We start from the raw sequence: 21464 nt of genomic DNA on the forward strand, positions 1-21464 counted from the left end.
AGTACATAGATGAAGTTGCGGTTTCTCTGTCACAGCTTTAGGCTAGATCTTTTATTAAATAAATAGGCTTCCAAAACCTACTTTTGATAGTCAAGCATAGCTGCCAAGTTTTCCCTTTTCTCGCGAGGAAGCCTATTCAGCATAAGGGAAAATCCTTTTAAAAAAGGGATAACTTGGCAGCTATGTAGTCAAGGCGACTTGTTCAGCTTTGGTATTTGGCATTTCCAATACGTCTGTTAATTCTCAGACAAAATATCCACAGAACTTAAGCATAACAAAATACAGCAGGACATTCCTATCCTGCATGTTTCAGTGTGATACCTTCAGCTCTTATGGAGAGGAGATTTAGGGTAACACCCTACTCTTATAAGTGATGTCTTTCTGCCTCAGAAGAAATAGAAACATTCATCCACGTCTTGCTGTTTTGTAACTTTTATAGAGGTCTCCAGAAAGAGCTGATTGATCCAGTAACCATTTTGTATCTTTGAAGATTGTCTGCACATTACATTTCGCTTCTCTCTGATACAAATAAGAGTATTACAGGATCTGAAATTCCTGTCGAGAGAAATGAAGACATGAGGTAATATCTTACCTAAATCAATGTGACCTTACTTTCCATACACACAATACACCTATTGGACCTTATTTGCATGTTAATAGATGCATAAGTTTTATTGTGAGATCTCTTGACTAGCTCAGTCAACTGAGTCATTGACAACTCAATGTGGATGGAGTATTAAATTCTTTGTCTGTACCCATAAGAATTAAACCAGCTGAGCTCTGAACTAATCAAAGCTTCTGGGTCATCTTTAATGTGCTAGCCATAAATGTATGCAGACGACTACAATAAAATTATATGCTGAAAGTAGTTTGGATCATAGGTGCCCCTGAACTTGCTAGTGTGGCTGTGAACTAAATGAGTAAGCTAAGAGAAGGCTCCCATTCCCCCATGAAACTCCACTCAACAGCAGCTGAATCTGAAAGAAGCAGCCATCCTGTGGAAACCTAACCTGAAGAGCAGAGAGCCTATAGTCACCCAGAATGACCCCACAGTTGCATCAATGCTGCATAAATCTATTTAGCCGTTTTGGCCACAACTGAGGACACTGTGACTAAGCTGGGTCAATGAAGCTTTTGACTTCCTAAACAGATACCTCACCCTACCTACAACAAACTAGTTTGGAAGCACACCAGAGTTCAAACACAATGTATGAGGAGGTCTGAAGACCCACCATTTATAAGGAATGATGTTAAGAGTAGAAATCCCAAAGAACTTCTCCATGTTTGGGCTCAGAAAGAGATGATAGTTCTTTAAGCCCACATATTCTTTTCCAGTTCAATTACAATCTGTGCTACAAAAAAAAAAAACCATGTAAGTTTGTGCACCACCTACCCACCTTGCTACCAAGACATCCTTCCTGTCTGCCCCTCACCCCCAAGATCCAGTGGTAGCAGCAGTACATGGAAGGGGAATTAGGTCTGTCCCTCTCTCCATGCTTTCTGTTCACCTAATACTCTGCAAGCTCCAAGACAAAAAGCATAGTGGCCAATGGGAAGAGATAGCATTCCTTTCTCACTGCCAATCAATAAATTAGAAGTATGTGAGAGTGTATTTTGGCAGCGGGGGCACAGAAGAGATGAGTAAATGGGTTGGCTAACAGTCTTCCTGCAATTCCCTAAGTGAGTCTGTTGCCTTCAGGTGCACTGTCCGACTGACATCAACACTGGCAACAGGACAGTGCACCTGAAGGCAACAGACTCACTTAGGGAATTGCAGGAAGACTGTGAGGCACACATTGCTCTGTCCTTCAACTTGCATTGCTTCTCTCTGCCTCCTATCACCTGCCATCTGAGACAGTCACTTCACGAATGAATGAGGAGCTTTTCGAAGATAAAGAGGTGGTAGTAAAAGCTAAGAATATCCTGAAAGATTATTTTCATTGGAATCTACATAAAGACACTGGACTTGATATGGTATGGGACGCAAGTAAAGCAGTAATGAGAGGCTTTCTAATACAGCAAAATAGTTTCCTGAAACGAAAGAAAGAAAAGAAGAAGGAGGAAATCCTGAAGTGTCTCATGGAAAATGAGAAAAACCTGATAGATAAACCAGAGAATCAACAAATCAAACATAACATAAAGATGTTACAGACACAATTCTCTATGTTGATCAGTCAGGAGATAGAATGGAAAATAAAGCAGATGAGACAAAAAAATTTTGAATCAGCGAACAAAACAGGAAAATTATTGGCATGGCAATTAAGGAAACGTCAAAATCAAAATATGATAGTGAAGATAAATATGGAAGGAAAAGTGACTGAGGAGCCAAAGGAAATAAAGAAAGCCTTTCAAAAGTTTTACAAAGAGTTGTATTGTAAAAAGAAAGAAGAGGAGAAGAAGATCAGTGATTATTTAAGCAAACATGGACTGAAACAAATCTCAGAAGAGGAAAGAAAGAAACTTAATAATAGGATAACAAGGCAAGAAGTACATCAGGCAATAACGAGAATGAAAGTAGGAAAAGCCCCAGGACCAGATGGATTATCAGCAAAATATTATAAAGTTTTAAACGGACAGTTGATACCGATTTTAGAAGAAGTGATGAATGATATTCTTGCAGGAGGAAAGATCCCAAATACATGGAAGGAAGCGTATATTACATTGATTCCAAAACCAGGAGCGGATGGCTTAGAAGTCAGAAATTATAGACCAATTTCTTTATTGAACAACGATTATAAGCTTTTTGCAGACATTATGTCCAAGAGATTGAAAGAAGTTTTGAATGAAATGATACATAAGGATCAAGCTGGTTTTCTTCCTGGTAGACAGTTAAAGGACAACGTCAGACATATAATAGATGTAATAGAATATCTGGAAACCAAGATAGATAAGCCAGCAGTATTAATGTTTGTGGATGCAGAGAAAGCATTTGACAATATATCTTGGCAGTTTATGAAGAAAAATCTGGAATCGATGGTTGGCAAAGATTCTTTTTTGAATGGGATTGAGGCAATATATTCAGAACAAAAAGCAAGATTGATAATTAATAACACATTAACGGAATATTTTGACATCACAAAAGGAACTAGACAGGGGTGTCCCTTATCCCCTTTATTATTCATCATGGTCCTGGAAGTACTATTGAATAGATTAAGAGATCTTTCAACTATTAGAGGAATTAAAGTAGGTGCAAAGCAATTTAAAGTGAAAGCCTTCGCGGATGATTTGGTTTTAACACTAGAAAATCCTAATGAAAGTGTTGCAGCGGCTATAGAAGAAATTGAGAAATTTGGACAATTAGCAGGATTTAAATTAAATAGACAGAAAACAAAGGTGATGGCAATGAATATAACGAAAGAGGAAAAGCAAGAGCTACATCTAAAATATGGTTTTGATGTGGCAAAAAAAGTAAAATACCTTGGAATATGGATGACAGCAAAGAACATTAACTTATATAGTGACAATTATGAACCAGTATGGAGAGAAATAAAGAAAGACCTGGAAAGGTGGACTAATATGAACATGTCATTCTTAGGAAGAATAGCAGCAATTAAGATGAATATCCTACCTAAAATGTTATTCTTATTTCAAACTATACCTGTGGTGAAGGGTACAAGACAATTTCAAGAATGGCAAAAGATTTTGTCAAGATTTCTCTGGCAGGGGAAAAAACCTAGAATAAAACATAAAATCTTGGTAGACAGAAAAGAAAGAGGTGGTTTCTCCCTGCCAGATTTAAGACTTTATTATGAAGCGTCTTGTATGTGTTGGATTAAAGAGTGGATAACGTTGAAGAATACTGACCTGCTAGATTTGGAAGGTTTTAATAATAGATTTGGGTGGCATGCATATTTATGTTATGACAAAAAGAAGTCTCATACTGGGTTTACCAATCATGTGATAAGAAGATCTCTGTACGAGGTGTGGGAAAGAAATAAAATGCTGTTAGAGACCAAAAAACCATGGTGGGTTTCACCAGCAGAGGTATTAACAGTGAAGAAAGTAAATATGGAGGGGAGGTGGGCCACTTATGAGGAAATTTTGATAAGAACTGATAAAGGATGGAGACTTAAACCCTATGAAGAAATTAAAGGAGTTTTAACAGGATGGATACAATACCATCAAATAAATGATGTTCTTAGGGAAGACAGGAAAATAGGTTTTGAGGACAAAAGGTCCAAATTCCAAATAGAAGTGCTAGAAGGCAAAACAAAGCTTCTGTCAAAAATGTACAATTTGTTATTAGAATGGTATACGAAGGATGAGTTGACAAAAGAAGTGATGATCAAGTGGGCAAAAGATTTTGGGCACAATATTGATTATGACGCGTGGTTGAAATTATGGACTCAAACGTTGAGATTTACAGCATGTACTGCTTTGAAAGAAAATGTGTATAAGATGATGTATAGATGGTATTTAACACCAGTTAAATTAGCCAAAATGTATAGAATGAGTGACAAAACTTGCTGGAAATGTAAAGAGAGAGATGGTGAATTTTATCATATGTGGTGGACATGCGATAAGGTAAAAAGATTTTGGGAGATGTTATATAATGAGCTGAAAAAGATGTTTAGATATACTTTCCCAAAAAAACCTGAAGCATTTTTACTAGGAATAATGGGAGGAGAGATTAGAAAAGAAGATCAAGTATTGTTTATGTATGCGACAACCGCGGCTAGGACTTTGTTAGCCCAAAAATGGAAATTACAAGAAATTCCAACGATTGAGGAGTGGCAGATTAAAATGATGGACTATGCTGAACTCGCAAGGATGACTTGCAAGATCCGCGACCAGGGGGAGACAAGGTTTCAAAAAGACTGGAGTAAATATGTGGATTATATGGAGAAAAATTGTAGATCTTTAAAAACACTTGCAGGATTGAAATAAATCCTACGAATTGACCAAACAGTTAAAAAGGAACTGCAAAAATGTAGTAAACAAGAAACCCGCATGAAGGGAGGGGGGGAAGTCGTAGCTCGGCAGAGCAAAATGTTAGATGAAAATTTATAATGTTGTGTATAAAAGAATGTTTTTTTTATTATTTTAATTGGATAAATTGGAAATTGAATAAAAATTTATTTAAAAAAAAAAGAGACAGTCACTTCACTCTGGCCTGAACTCTGGCCAGTATTTGTTCTTCCGGGGGGGGGGGGGAGTCCCATCCCCTCTGCCATGTAAATGCACATGTTCACAATTTTGCATGCCTAAAAACCCCACCAACATTTTACATCATTGCAGATTACTTCAGCTCACTAACATACAATACCTTGGTGTTGTATTCCCAAGCCAATATAATGCAAATTTACTTATGCAAACTTGCATGAGCATTAGTACATAAACCAAAGAAGCATTATGTAAGGCTAAAAAGGGAGAAACCTCAAAATGTTGCGGAAGGTAAAATAATTTTATTTTACAGTATACTATGTCCAATGCATTCCAGCTCATCACCCCTGGCACAACATGCATAAAACAATGCATTCTAAATGAACTGCAATGTGGAATAAGATCTGCTGGTTCCTGAAGAGGCTGACATGCTGAAATGATAGGGAATACTATATTATTTTGCTTCCAGCATTGTTCCTGGTCTTCAGAGATTCCTATTTGGTGGGATGGGACGCTTCTTGTCCCTTAGGTGCCACCCATCTCTTTTTTCTGTTGGCATTATGAATAAACCAAGTGGCACAACCATTGCAAAGTTGCTTTGAGACAGTTTAACTTGGCCAGTTTGTTTTAAATCAGGGTGGGGAACCTATGGCCCAAGGGCCAAACTCTCTCCACAGCCCTGCTTCATGTCCTCCTTGTGCATTTCTCCCTGAAAGGAATGTGTCCTTGAACTCTGATAAAAGCTGTTACTTCTCTGGATAGAGTGTGTGTGTGTGTGTGTGTGTGTGTGTGTGTGTGTGTGTGTGTGTGTGCCTACTGTACAATGGTAAAATTTGCATGTATTGCTCTGCCCAGTGTTGCCTAAGTCTTTACCCTTCTCTGGCATGAGGTTTGTCCAGAAGAGAATGTGGCCCTCAGAATGAAAAAGATTCTCCACCTCTGTTCAAAACAGAGCTAAACAATTTGCTAAACAAACAAAAAACTCCAAAGAGCTGTGTCACCAAGCTTCTCTCTTTCTCTTTGCTTCCAAACACCTGCAGGAAAGGCCCATGAGCATGCTGCTTTTACACGGCAAAAGTACTGCCACTAATATTTGGGTGCCTGAGAGCAGCTTAATATCCATATTACCTTCCAAACTACTATAGGACAAAACTCTTATTTGAATGAGTGTCATGTATGTCACAAATAATGGAAGGGGGAATGTGTTAATTCAGTGCTCGTAGACAATTTAAGGGTGTTTTACTAGTTTCCCTTAAAGAAGTTCTTACCCCTCCCCTCCAAAAAACAAATTATTTAGCAACTAACTAACTTAAAGGTTGTTACTACTAACCAGGGAGAAGACCACTAACAACTGCAAACATGCTTACAGGATTGTAGGACCTGAGCCATCCACTAGCCAACTGGGATAAGGTTAAGGAGATACATACAAATAATTGCAGAATAGTTTACTGGTTTGCTAATTTGGAAAATTAAGCTGAGTGTATTTGGGCATACATGACACAGACTCTATGGAGATTCCAAAAATCTGACAAGGCTAGAGTCTAAATTCCCAACCTAGAGTAGCAATTTACAAATATTCTGGAAAATGAAATAGAGCATTTAGAAAATCAGGAAATAGTAGTATTGCTAATTCCAGCTCAATAAGTTGCATGGCTATTAATATAGATTCAGACAATAAACACCTTGGTGGCATTAAACTAGGTTTTACGCAGAGTAGGCTTATTGAATTTATAGGATCTAGCCTACCCATGGTCATTTATTTCAACGAGACTACTCTGATTAAAACTTAGTTTAGATAGAGATAGATAGATATGATATATATATGTATATATCTATATACATAACTGTCCCTGTTCAACCATGTCTGTTTGAATGAGAAATTGTGCTAGTATATATTTAGAAAATCAATGCAGCCTCAGTCCTTCCCTAGTCTTGCTGGTACCATGCTCCTGGGAGCCAAACCATGGTTTGGCTTAGTGTTACACCTGGACCTAATCGTGTGCTTTATCTCATTCCAAACCACAGCTGTTCTCCACTTATTGGTTCTCCCCCTCAAAATATGAACCTGCAGCAACCAATTTACACGAGGGCAGGGTGAATCAATGCTCCTCAGCTGGCTTCTACTAATGTCCACTTATAGTATTTATTTCCAATCTCTTTCCGTTTTCAAGAAGCTGATGGCTGACAACAGTAGATAATGCCATGGAACAGAGAACAGTTTATTAAACACATTAAAAACAATACAACTCAGAAAATGGAAGTTAAACAGCTGCTTGAACAGAACCAGCAGCAATTATCACACACATGTGTGTCTAAATAAAAAAATGTTTTCACACTTCTAAAATAATAGAGTTAGAATCTAGCAACTGCTTATTCATGAAGAAGTTCCAAAACAAGGGTGCCATGTTCTTGAAATTTGACTTCACAGATAGAATCCAGAGCATGACATTTCTCCAGCTCACCTCCACCAGTATACCAAGGACTCTATAATTTCATTAGGTGGAATCCAAGTGGTGCCCATGCACTCGTGCAAAAGCTTTTGATCCAGTGGGCACCTCCGCTTACTGAAACGCAGGTGAAGTGATCTGCACCAATTTGCTATTCCCTTTATGGACCTCCATACCACTTTATACCTTGCTATGGAATGTTCCTCGACTCCCTGAAGCTGGGGGATGCATGAGATACTGGCAAAAAAGCCCCTCTCCTCTTCTTCCATTAATGGAGGAATCAATTGAATTAAAAGTCCTTCTCTGAGTGCAAGGGCACCAAATGAATGCCACTCATTAAGCTTTTCACCCTACACTAATATGCTGTGTTTGGGGTGGAATGGTCTTACGACAACTCAGGACAGAGAATGATTACCGGTACCTAAGATCTTGAATTATTCTAAATGTTTGTTGTTGTTGTTTTTTGCACTTCTGAGGTCACTGTATATTAGAATCATAGAATCATAGAGTTGGAAGAGACCACAAGGGCCATCCAGTCCAACCCCCTGCCAAGCAGGAAACACCATCAAGCCATTCTTGACATATGCCTGTCAAGCCTCTGCTTAAAGACCTCCAAAGGAGGAGATATTACTTTTGTAATGTTAACAACCACCTGATTCATGACCTAAATATTATATTGTATGCACACACACAAATTTTAATGTTCACGTATATCTCCTTCTCACATGTATGAAACTTTCGTGCACACTTACGGTATGCAAATTCTCACATGTGTCAAAAACTTCTTGCTTCATATAAGTCCCAGTGTGACTTCATGGGGATTAAGAAAAAGCAAGTAGTTTGAAGTGTGAAGCATGTCTGCACACCTTGGTACCCGGGCCTGAGATGTATATTTTTAGGGCCCACTTTATTTTTGTGATTGCAAGTTGTTTTAAGCTCTTTTTAACATGGTGTTTTAATTGTTGCAACCCACCCTGGGTTGATAGAGTGGACGTTGTTAATAATAATAATAATAATAATAATAATAATAATATGCAAAATCCACACTTGCACACTTCTCAACAACAACAAAAATTAAACAGAATTCACTGGTAAACCATAAATATTTATGTAATAGTGATGCCTGAGGAATTAGTATACAGTTTAACATTTTTAATGGTTGTGTAAGACTTAAAAAACAAATTTAGGCCACAATTCAGACAGCCATGCAAGAAGACTGGCACCACCCAAAGGGGTTTTTGACCTCTATTTCTCAAGCAGCAGCCTCCTGCACATCATGGCAAACTGCTTTAGAAACTCGGGGGAATTTCCAAAGCAGTTTGATCAATGCGGCATTGGGGGTGGGGCAGGGAAAGGGGGGAATCTGCCATTCAAATAAAAAACAAAAAAGACAGATGCCCAGCTGGGTACACCTAACAGCTCTCTAGATCGTGGCCTGAAATCTTTGGCATTCAAGGCCCACACTTCTAAAGATTTTCTATTCTGCCTATGAATGCTATTTTCACAAACAAGGAACAGTACCTTCTTATGGGATTACAGCATGACAGAGGTGTAGTTGGCTCATGGGATTAATTAAAAGGGCTAGCATTTATTGCTTGCTCCTTTTAAATTGTTCCCATTTTCATTAAACATTACTGGTTTTTAAGTTGGTCATGGTATGCCAGACCAAAATTACACAGACCTTTCATGCAAATACAGGACAATATTGGTTACAGAAGTATTCGACATCACTATACGCCTTCAAGAAATCTTAACTTTGTATTTCTTTTCAAGTCAGAAGTTAGCTGAAGCATACTCTATAGAAAGTATAATATTTCAGAGTTCTCTATTTAGAAGCAAGCAACTTCCATATTTTAAAACATGAAATACCTAAGTATTAAATCACAACTGACACCACAGCAGGCATCTGTTTTTCTACTACAATTTAACAGCCCCATTATATCCACAATCAAAGTAAAATGAGCATGTACACGAGCAGTTACAATTTAAAATGAAATTGAACGAAAGCCTGTTCCCAAAATAAGCAGAATTTGCTATACTTACGGAGTGTTTCTCCTGCTGGCCCATAACTCCATGGTTAGCTGGGATTGCAAGAGGTTTCATAATGAACAAACATATGCTGAACTGAATTTACACATCATGTACCAATTTCTCATGGATAGCAAATCATCCTCTACTGCATTAAACTAAACAAACAAAAACCAAGGGAAAAACCAAGCCAAGAGCTCAAAGTGCCGTTCACAAAATCTCTCACACTTGTAGTGCAGAAAAGCAATCCAAACAGCAGCAATTGTCTCCATTTTTATAACACTCGAAGTCTTAAGCGTGCAAGGATGTAAAGTGCCTGGTAACACCATACATATCCAGCATTCTTCTACAAGAACGAGAGCATTCCCTGAGAGCGAAAGGGAGGAAAAAGAGGGGGGGGGAGAAAAGCTAAAATGGCTGACTGCACACAGACTCCCTCAAAAAAGCTTAATACAGTATTATATTAGTAAGGGTGCGGGAACCAGCTTCCTGCATTCAGCCAAGCATTGTTAATACTCCTGTTTAATTTGCAATCACAGTAATAGAGAGCCCCTCACCCCATTAAAAAAAATAAAAAATCAGGGCAGAGCATGTGAATAGGGACCTCCCCTCTGGCTGCTAATGATGCTGACAGGGTGACCAGTGATCTCTGTTCCACTCAACTAACCAAGTTCACACAATTAATCCAAGCGGCATGACATTGATGGACATTTAATTTAATGATGCCTGTCCCTCACATTCAAGGAAACTATGCCTACCATCAAGAGTCACTAAGGGGAAAAAACAAAAACACCAAAGGCACATACACAGAGAAAAACCTAGAGAATCATGAGTCTGAATGTAATACGCCAATATAATTACGTTATTGTGCTTACTTTGGAAGACCATGGCTGCAGGCAGTTGGCATAGCAACGCACAAGGAAAGCCATTTCCTGGGTAGAAAGAACGCTTCCTTTTCTAAATAAAAAATTCCTCTTAGGATACAAACGGCATTGCTGCTTCCTGCAGAAAGCAAAGACACTGTAGTCTGTCTCTTAACCGGCACACAGGCACACTCAATGCAGTTCTAATGATGTAAGTGGATCTCTCTCTGCCTCCCTCCCTCTCCCCCTATACATCGAAATATTCAACTCAAATGGAAGACACATTCCTTGCGGCTTGCCCCCTCGGCTGCTTAACTATTTCACTCATTAAGGTACAGATGGACAATTCAGATAGAGTAACAAGCGCTTGCCTGTATTATGTCAGCTTCTGTAGGTCAAGCTAATCCCAAAGGGGAAGGAATCCATTGATTGCTAGCTCCAATGAATACCACTGAAGGCAGGGTGGGAATAAGGAGAAAGATTTACTTGAACAGGCTCCGAACTAAATATCATTTTTCACCAAGGTGAATATAAAGCAATGGTGTTTGCTGCCACCTCCTCCCCCACCCTCCCCCACCCAAAAATAATGTTGCGGCAAAGCTGTAAATATCTCTATCAACTGCTTAATAATGGCATACTTGACAAGCTTTCATGGACACACAGGTATGATACTGTTCAGGCTTAGGTAACTGAGAGCTGCATAGCTGTGAATTTTCACAATCCTCTGCTGAAATTTGTTTAAATAAAGTCTGCAGTTTGCCACACAGGTCAAACATGTAGTTTCCATTAAAAGAGGTGTACAGTTCACAGTATATAGCACTGGAATAGACAGGCAGGTTCTAAATTTGTACAGATACAACATGTCTCTTGAAGGTAGTATTTCATTTTTAAAATGGAGAAATTAACCTAGCCACTCCCATGGAAAACTAGCTCTGTCACCACAGCATTATGGCACATGAACTAAGCTGAAGGGCATACTCCAGCCAAAAAAAGCACAAAGCCCTGCTACATTACAAGCAACACACTTCCACAATGTTTTTATGCAAGTCATCAGGGAGAAAAATAAGAAAGACTTTTTGCCATTAATTTTTTATCATCAAAATCTGACCTTTTTACACTTACAATGCATTCCTGGTATTCAAGCCCATGTGCACACACAACTTGGGAGAGAAAGGCAGGGAAATAATGCTCATTTCTGCTACTGTAGTAGCAAAAATTGAATAGATGACAATAACTTTAAACATATATTTATGAACAATATAGAAAAGTGCCAAAGACAGAGGCTGCAGCTGTTTCTACCAGACACATGCATTCTCAGTTGGTTAATTTAATCTGTCATACAGTAATGCTTTACTGTACTGACTGCAGGTCAAAGAGGCTATAAGTTCACTTGGCAGACCAAAAGGTGATTCTCTAGAAGTCTATTTTTATAAAGCCATAGAATTCTTTTATAAAGCCATAGAAAAAATAAAAACAAGCACCACCACTAAACCATATTTTAAAGTTTTGGATCATTCATTTTTAGGCTTGTGTATACCATAATTCTCCTGCCAACCTAGCAGTTCGAAAGCACGTCAAAGTGCAAGTAGATAAATAGGTACCACTGTGGGTTAAACCACTGAGCCTAGGGCTTGCTGATCAGAAGGTCAGCGGTTTGAATCCCTGTGACGGGGTGAGCTCCCGTTGCTCGGTCCCAGCTCCTGCCAACCTAGCAGTTCGAAAGCACGTCAAAATGCAAGTAGATAAATAGGAACCGCTACAGCGGGAAGGTAAACGGTGTTTCCGTGTGCTACTCTGGTTCGCCAGAAGTGGCTTTGTCATGCTGGCCACATGACCTGGAAGCTATACGCCGGCTCCCTCGGCCAATAATGCGAGATGAGCGCGCAACCCCAGAGTCGGTCACGACTGGACCTAATGGTCAGGAGTCCCTTTACCTTTACAGCGGGAAGATAAACGACGTTTCCGTGCACTGCTCTGGTTCACCAGAAGCGGCTTTGTCATGCTGGCCACATGACCTGGAAGCTGTACGCCGGCTCCCTCGGCCAATAACGCGAGATGAGCACCGCAACCCCAGAGTCAGTTACGATTGGACCTAATGGTCAGAGGTCCCTTTACCTTTACCTATACCATAATTATCTGCCCTATATTCTTTTTAAAACACACATTAAAATCTGTTTCATTAGAATGGAAATCTAGAATAAGACTAATATGGCACTGTAGATTTTTCTGCAGGGTTTGACTATGGAAAAACTGCCTTTATGCATGTGTATTCACACATGTGCTAGAGTAATTTTGAAAGCATTTTACAGTATTGTGGGAGCTGATAGCACTCATTTGAAGCAGTGGTCTTCAAATTTATTTTTAGCTGTAGCCAAAGAACAAACATGGATACGTTTGTCACCCTCCCACCATCACTGTTTATTCCGACTGCAAATCTTTTCCCTTTAAACATATAAAAGAAAGCAAATGAGGAAACGCCCTACTCTGGACTCTTTGGTTCTTAATAGCTAGGAAGCACACACACACCCCAAAAAACAATAGTTTTCTTATTGCATCTTTTCCAGAACACTTCTGTCTCTAGATTTTAGTGGGCACATGACACTGGTGGTAATGTGGTTAACATTTCTGAAGTCACAAGTGCCACGGGCAGTAGTTTATGGTGGGTAAGGCTTGAGCATCCTTCTGCAGTGATACCTACTAGGAAAGGCAGAAGTGGGATGTGAGGAAGTGCGGCAATTGCTTCTCCCACCATGTGCTATGGCTGTCAAAAGAAGACAGCTCAGATATACTAATCACAAAGCAACACAAAACCTATCTAGAAGAGCTCTCACACAGCTGCTGGGCTTTCTTCTGGCAAGCTGCAGCAAGTCGTCTGACTCACTAAGCTCTTACTATTTCCTCACTGGAGTGGAAGGCACAGCCCTGTAGACAAAAGCTCTGTTTGTTTGGGGTTTTTTCCTGTTCCCATATTCTGGTTTCTTATCCTCTTTTTCTCCTTCCTTCTTAACATTTTGTTCTGATAGCCTGACTTATTACAAGACTCCACAGGTGCAAAGGCTTGATTCCATGACTACCTGGCTACTGTTGAGCTGCAATAAAAATGTGTTAGGCTCATGTGGCAGCAGCCTGAGGTATGTGGAACCAGCAGAAGTCATTTTCTTTTCTTTTTTTCTTTTTTCTTTTCCAAATGCCCTAAGGTGCCCACAGAGAGGTGGAAAAAAACAAATGTTTACCAAGGTCACTGAAAGAAGCACGTTTAAGTTTAAATTAGGACATGCTTCTCAGCAGTTAAGCACAAAGGCTATACAGTCTCCCTTCACAAAGGTTAAGTGGCTCACTAAGTATGGACTAGGGACACTGAGGTCCCAGTCACAACTTGTCGATTTTACAGATGGCAGAGATGCATAGCATTAGCCTTGCAAACCTTCCCCCACCATATGCAAAACCTTCAAGGTCAATTATGGCCAGCTACCCTACTAGTCGGGACCCGGGTGGTGCTGTGGGTTAAACCACAGAGCCTAGGGCTTGCCAATCAGAAGGTTGGTGGTTCGAATCCCCGCGACGGGTGAGTTCCTGTTACTCGGTCCCTGCTCCTGCCAACCTAGCAGTTTGAAAGCACGTCAAAGTGCAAGTAGATAAATAGGTACCGCTCTGGCAGGAAGGTAAACAGCGTTTCTGTGCGCTGCTCTGGTTCACCAGAAGAGGCTTAGTCATGCTGGCCACATGACCCGGAAGCTGTACGCCGGCTCCCTCGGCCAGTAAAGTGAGATGAGCGCCACTACTGGACCTAATGGTCAGGGGTCCCTTTACCTTTACCCTACCGTGTTTCTCCTAAAATAAGACACGTCTTATATTTATTTTTCCTCCCAAAAAACACACCACGGCTTATTTTCGGGGGATGTCTTATTTTTTCGAGCGGGAGCTGGCAACCGCGCCACCGGCCGAGCAAGGAGGAAGCACACGTGCCCTCCCAGTGTTCCCCAAGGGATCTTGTGGGCCGATCCCTCCGGACCCTCTTGGCTTTGGGGTCCCTCGCTCCCTTTTGCCGCCGTCCTCCCCGCCCCCGGGCGAGCGCCTGTCTCTCCCCAGGGAATGGCATCCACACGGCGCGCATTCCTGAGCCGGTGGAGGGGCTGCTGTGACTTGTTTTGGCTCAGAGGACCAATTCCTCCATTCAAACGCCAGTGTGCAAATCTGCCCTTGCCTGCCTATAGCCCGGCCCCCTTTTGGCCCGGGACCAGGCTGGTGACTGGTGATTGCTCCCGCCAGGTGTGCGTGTGTGTGTGTGCAAGGGATGAGTAGGCGAGAGTATGCATGGGCGAGAGGCGGACCGGGTGCGGGGCTAAGACGGAAGACTGCGAGGAGGGAGGAAAAGGGCGGGGGCGCGCCACCAAAAGACAAACGGAGCGGGGAAAGTGGACCAACTCCCCCGGCTGCTCCTTCCGGCTCGGGAGTTTGCTCCTTGGGATGCCCGATTCCGCCGCAGCAAGAGGCGGCTGCACGGGAGCCGCTTCGGGGAGCACAGCGCAGCGTGAAGAGCCTGGTGAGAGGCAGCTGCGGCTGCAGGTGAAGCCCGGGATCTGCGTGGGCGACTGGGGGCGAGCGCACTGAGCACTGCGGCGGTAGCGAAGAGGCGCCCGATCAGCCCGCTTCTCAGCTGATCGGGCACCTCTTCGCCACCGCCGCAGCGCTCAGGGCGTTCGCCCCCAGTCGCCCACGCAGATCCGGGCTTCACCTGCAGCCTTCCTTTCCTTGCCAGACCTGCTCCCCCCCGGCTTATTTTCGGGGGATGTCTTATATTTATTCTATTAATGAAAAGCCTGACATGGCTTATTTTTGAGGACCGTCTTATTTTAGGAGAAACACGGTACTAGTCAGGGGAAAATTGAGGCTATATGAGAAAACTACATTTGCTTGAATGGTTTTATGGCTTTTGTCTTCTTTTGGCAAACTGAACCCAAATCATTCTCTATCTAATTGAAACTTTTGCTATGACCCTAAAACTGACTGACTGCCAACTCATTATAAGCATAAACGTACGCTTGTAGACACAAAATTCCATCAATTTTGACAAATTTTTGAGGGTAAACTATCATCAAGCCTAACACTTATCTCAACATGGGTAGGCAAACTAAGAACATGGGTAGGCAAACTAAGAACATGGGTAGGCAAACTAAGGCCTGGGGGCCAGATCTAGCCCAATCGCCTTCTAAATCCAGCCCGCGGCGGTCTGGGAATCAGTGTGTTTTTATATGAGTAGAATGTGTCCTTTTATTTAAAATGCATCTCTGGGTTATTTGTGGGGCCTGCCTGGTGCTTTTACATGAATAGAATGTGTGCTTTTATTTAAAGTGCATCTCTGGGTTATTTGTGGGGCATAGGAACTCGTTCTTCTTTTTTCAAAATATAGTCCAGCCCCTCACAAGGTCTGAGGGACAGTGGACCCCTTCCTTAGAGCAACCTCCACCATTTGGTAACACTCATATTTTTGTCCTAAATTCCCATCTTCCATAACCAATTGGCCATGCTGGCTGAGGCTGATAAGATTTGTAGTTCAAAATATCTGCAGAGCACAAGGTTGCGAAAAGCTGTACTACTGTATATAATGTCTGTACTGTGGAGCTGTGAAAACAGGCCCAAGTATAGAATAATAGTAAGCAACTGACCAATACAAACATATGCTTACACAGGCTTGGAAAAATTAGGTAGCCTTGGGATACAATTTAAAGACCTCACTATATACCCATTACCCTGCTATCAAACCTATGTTTTCCATTAGAAATACATTGGAACTTACTAACAATGAAATCCCTATGGACACAGATGTCATGTCACTTGCATTTCAGTTCCCAGAATTTACTCTTATCTAATGACATGATATCACTATCATGCAAATTTAGATGTCAGCAGAGTATGAAGGTAATGGAATTATTTATTAGTGACAAAGAATTAGTTCAGAAGTAGTGACCATAATTCCATCATAGAGTTTGAAGGTGCCTGAAAGGGTAATCAAGTCAAATACTTGCTGGTGCTGGAAAAGTACAGCATCCTTGTTAAGTTACTACCCAGACTTCCTCTGCTTAAAAATCTGTAAAGAAGAGTCCACTGCCTTCCAAGGCAGCCTTTTTCATTGGTCTGAGCGGCTGCACTAGATATAATGGCAGCAATTAAGAACTATGTGATCTGAATCATGGTTGCCAATCCACCACTAAAGCCAACCGTAGGCAGGCAGGCAATCATATGTGGATGCCAGAGTATGGCACTTTAGTTTATTCCCATACCACTTGAAATTTTCAGTTTTGTAAAAAGGAAAATATAATTACCCTGATTTATTATTAATATATTACTATTTAACAGTAAAATATTACATTTGCAAATAATGTTATAGTGCATTTTTAGTTGATTCTCTAGGTTTAGGCTTAGATCCTGTTAACATTCTATCTTCACCACCTCTATTAGTAATATATGCTGCATGGTTAACCCATTTGCTGATGTTCCTTACAAATAGCGGAGGAGAGGAGGCAAGCAAAATGCAAGGGAGATAGGGAAAGATACAGGAAACTGAATGCAGATTTCCAAAAAACAGCAAGGAGAGACAAGAGGGTCTTCTTAAATGAGCAATGCAAAGAAATAGAGGAAAACAATAGAATGGGGAAAACCAGAGATCTGTTCAAGAAAATTGGAGATATGAAAGGAACATTTCGTACAAAGATTACCATAATCAAGGACAAAAGTGGTAAGGACCTAACAGAAGCAGAAGACATCAAGAAGAGGTGGCAAGAATACACAGAGGAATTATACCAGAAAGATATGGAGGTCTCGTACACCCCAGGTAGTGTGCTTGCTGACCTTGAGCCAGACATCTTGGAGAGTGAAGTCAAATGGGCCTTAGAAAGCACTGCTAATAACAAGGCCAGTGGAAGTGATGATATTCCAGCTGAACTATTTAAAATTTTAAAAGATGATGCTGTTAAGGTGCTACACCCAATATGCCAGCAAGTTTGGAAAACTCAGCAATGGCCAGAGGATTGGAGAAGATCAGTCTACATCCCAATTCCAAAGAAGGGCAGTGCCAAAGAATGCTCCAACTACCGCACAATTGCCCTCATTTCACACGCTAGCAAGGTTATGCTTAAAATTCTACAAGGCAGGCTTAGGCAGTATGTGGACCGAGAACTCCCAGAAGTGCAAGCTGGATTTCGAAAGGGCAGAGGAACCAGAGACCAAATAGCAAACATGCGCTGGATTATGGAGAAAGCTAGAGAGTTCCAGAAAAACGTCTACTTCTGCTTCATTGACTATGCAAAAGCCTTTGACTGTGTCGACCACAGCAAACTATGGCAAGTTCTTAAAGAAATGGGAGTGCCTGATCACCTCAACTGTCTCCTGAGAAATCTCTATGTGGGACAAGAAGCTACAGTTAGAACTGGATATGGAACAACGGATTGGTTCAAAATTGGGAAAGGAGTACGACAAGGTTGTATATTGTCTCCCTGCTTATTTAACTTATATGCAGAATTCATCATGCGAAAGGCTGGACTAGATGAATCCCAAGCAGGAATTAAGATTGCCGGAAGAAATATCAACAACCTCAGATATGCAGATGACACAACCTTGATGGCAGAAAGTGAGGAGGAATTAAAGAACCTTTTAATGAGGGTGAAAGAGGAGAGCGCAAAATATGGTCTGAAGCTCAACATCAAAAAACCAAGATCATGGCCACTGGTCCCATCACCTCCTGGCAAATAGAAGGGGAAGAAATGGAGGCAGTGAGAGATTTTACTTTCTTGGGCTCCTTGATCACTGCAGATGGTGACAGCAGTCACGAAATTAAAAGATGCCTGCTTCTTGGGAGAAAAGCAATGACAAACCTAGACAGCATCTTAAAAAGCAGAGACATCACCTTGCCGACAAAGGTTCGTATAGTTAAAGCTATGGTTTTCCCAGTAGTGATGTATGGAAGTGAGAGCTGGACCATAAAGAAGGCTGATCGTCGAAGAATTGATGCTTTTGAATTATGGTGCTGGAGGAGACTCTTGAGAGTCCCATGGACTGCTAGAAGATCAAACCTATCCATTCTTAAGGAAATCAGCCCTGAGTGCTCCCTGGAAGGACAGATCGTGAAGCTGAGGCTCCAATACTTTGGCCACCTCATGAGAAGAGAAGAATCCTTGGAAAAGACCCTGATGTTGGGAAAGATTGAGGGCACTAGGAGAAGGGGACGACAGAGGACAAGATGGTTGGACAGTGTTCTCGAAGCTACGAACATGAGTTTGACCAAACTTCGGGAGGCAGTGGAAGACAGGAGTGCCTGGCGTGCTATGGTCCATGAGGTCACGAAGAGTCGGACACGACTAAACAACTAAACAACAACAACAACAAGACTGGTTACCTCTGCACAAGTCATAGCAGACTAGTGCTCCCACTCACTAAAAATGGCAGCTCAACAACAAATTTTGATGCATGAATTTGACTGAATACTACAGATTATATTTTTATTCATCAACATGAAACTAATACCGAGATCTCTATTCCTTCTCTAGAACTACAAAAGGATGCAAGATGCCCAAGCATAACGTATATACAATATTCAAATATTGCAAAGTTAGTAGCAAACCAGCGAAGAAGAAAAGTTTTAGTATTCAATGTTTTTCCAAGTTTTTAAGAATCATCTGTCATTCAATTTTCTACTGAATTTATGTACAGGTTTCAATTTTCTATTATTACATTGATTTCTCTCAAGGAAGGCTGCCCAATCTGCTCTTAAAGAATAAGCATACAGTGGAACCTCGGTTTATGAACACCGCAGACCCATCTGGAACGGATTAATTCACTTTCCATTACTTTTAATGGGAAAGTTCGCTTCAGTTTATGAACGCTTCAGTTTATGAACAGACTTCCGGAACCAATTACACCCATGTTTCAGTTTATGAACGCTTCAGTTTAAGTACTTCGCGGACCCGTCTGGAACGGATTAATCCACTTTCCATTACTTTCAATGGGAAAGTTCGCTTCAGTTTATGAACGGTTACTCCGCGGACCGTCTGGAACAGATTAATCCACTTTCCATTACTTTCAATGGGAAAGTTCGCTTCAGTTTATGAACACTTCAGTTTATGAACAGACTTCCGGAACCAATTGTGTTCATAAACCGAGGTACCACTGTACATTTAACACTAGCATTTAATGTGACACAACTCCACATTTCAGTAATTCAGAAAGAATACCACCTGATACAAAAACTGCTTATTGAAGAATATCTCAGTAACTCTCTTAACAGATTCATAAGCTTACAGGGCAGGCAACCCAGCCCTGTCAATTTTCACAAATTGGAAACAGGACCCAGACTGGCAAGCATATTACTGACACCTAAATTGCCTAAAATGCAGCATGGCTTGATACACAACACCCTTATTACAATGAATTTCCAAAGCAACCAAAAGATGGGTCCAATTATGGCATCAATACAAGCTCTTCTTCCAAGGGGAATGAAAGAAGAGCAAATCCCAGTGGACATACACATTTGCAGCAAAGATGATGTAATGTATAGAGACAGAAAGGTATCCTCAGACAGAAGCTGAAACTTAGGTAAACAGACCACACAGTACCTTGAACTGCTGTGCACTTCTTTCAATTGTGCGCGTGCGTGTGCACACACACACACACACACACACACACACAGGCAACGGAAACTGTAACAGTATCTCATGCTGTTATCCATACGTTGGCCACATCGCTATGACAAAAAAATTAAATAATACTGGCTATGAGTTAAGAATATTTACTCAAGCACCTCATGAAAAAATAAATTTAGGATATATGTAAGCAAAACAAAGTTAAATATGCCACTACAGCAAATAAATCCTTCCATCCTAACATACATCAAAAAATTCAAAGCCCTAAATGTTCTTAAATTATTATACTTTAGGAATACTTAGTACCTGTTTATTTTGTCTAGTACAAAAACTACTTTTGACTTCTACCCTCAGATGCCGCTAATCTCTATAGGATTTCAGATGTTAGGATGAAATATTACAACTGAAAGTATTAAAAAATGCAGCCTATGGCAAACCATTGAAATTAATAGTGTTAAGCTACTATTAAGTATTAAACCACTAACTTTAGATATACAGCTAGACATAGATTGCAAACAGAGTAAAGTCGTACCTTGGATCCCAAACGCCTTGGAACACGAATGTTTTGGCTCCCGAATGCCGCAAACCCGGAAGTGAATGTTCCAGTTTGCAAATGTTATTTGGAAGCCGAATGACTAGCGTAGATTCTGCAGCTTCCGATTGAGTGCAGGAAGCTCCTGAAGCCAATCGGAAAACATGCCTTGGTTGTCAAACGTTTTCAGAAGTGGAACAGATTCCGTTTGACAACCAAGGTACAACTGTAACACAGTATTATTAATATTATTTTTTTACAGAATTGTATTAATGGTGTGAAGTCAAGCAAATATATTGATCTTCACCTTTCCTGAACAATACATAAAAAGATACAGTGGTCTCTGATGCATTATCTATCTTACTAGTAAAAAATAATTCACCTTACACATATCTATTACAAATACAAACCAAGCCCTACGAGGAACAGTTGAAGGAGTTGGGTATGTTTCACCTGGTAAAGAGGGGACCGAGAGGAGACATGAGAGCCGCCGTCAAACATCTAAAGGGCTGTCACAACAATAAGCAAGCTTATTTTTTCCTGCTCCAGAGGCTAGGGCCTGAACCAATATATTCAAGTTATAAGAAAGGAGATTCTAACTAAATAACAGGAAGAACTTTCTGACAGTAAGAGCTGTTCAACAGTGAAACAGACTCCCACCACAAGTGGTGGGCTTTCCTTCCTTGGATGTTTTTAAGCAGAGGTTGGATAGCCATCTGTCATGTATAATCTAGTGAGATTCCTGCATTCCAGGGGGCTGCACTAGATGGCCCTGGGGATTCCTTCCAACTCTACAATTTTACCATTATGTGATTCTATTACCCAGAATTTGGAGCTGGGTTGGTTTAAAAATATT

At 40.9% G+C, this 21464-nt stretch overlaps 1 protein-coding gene and 1 long non-coding RNA gene across 7 annotated transcripts in view; both read right to left on the reverse strand.

Annotated features, from left to right (window-relative positions):
- Positions 1-21464, reverse strand: part of RAPGEF2 (Rap guanine nucleotide exchange factor 2) — a 170239-nt gene that overhangs the window by 53836 nt on the left and 94939 nt on the right. Inside the window, exon 1 of one of the 6 annotated variants that reach the window (XM_060278676.2) lies at positions 9594-10150. The exons of 4 other annotated variants lie outside the window; for them this stretch is intronic. In XM_060278676.2, the coding sequence (XP_060134659.1) occupies positions 9594-9653 (60 nt within the window). In that variant the 5' untranslated portion in view covers positions 9654-10150. Of the gene's footprint in view, positions 1-9593; positions 10151-10453; positions 10523-21464 lie in introns of those variants that run through there. One more of the 6 variants, XM_088661068.1, reaches the window with a different exon arrangement.
- LOC148687327 (uncharacterized) lies at positions 10843-20076 on the reverse strand. The gene is made up of 3 exons (XR_015947885.1): positions 20050-20076; positions 11564-11636; positions 10843-10892 (listed from the first exon to the last, which is right to left on the reverse strand). It is a non-coding gene; the product is annotated as an uncharacterized LOC148687327 (long non-coding RNA).

Source organism: Zootoca vivipara, chromosome Z1, assembly GCF_965207765.1.
Source record: "Zootoca vivipara chromosome Z1, rZooViv2.hap1.1, whole genome shotgun sequence".
NCBI classification, from domain to species: Eukaryota; Metazoa; Chordata; class Lepidosauria; order Squamata; family Lacertidae; genus Zootoca; species Zootoca vivipara.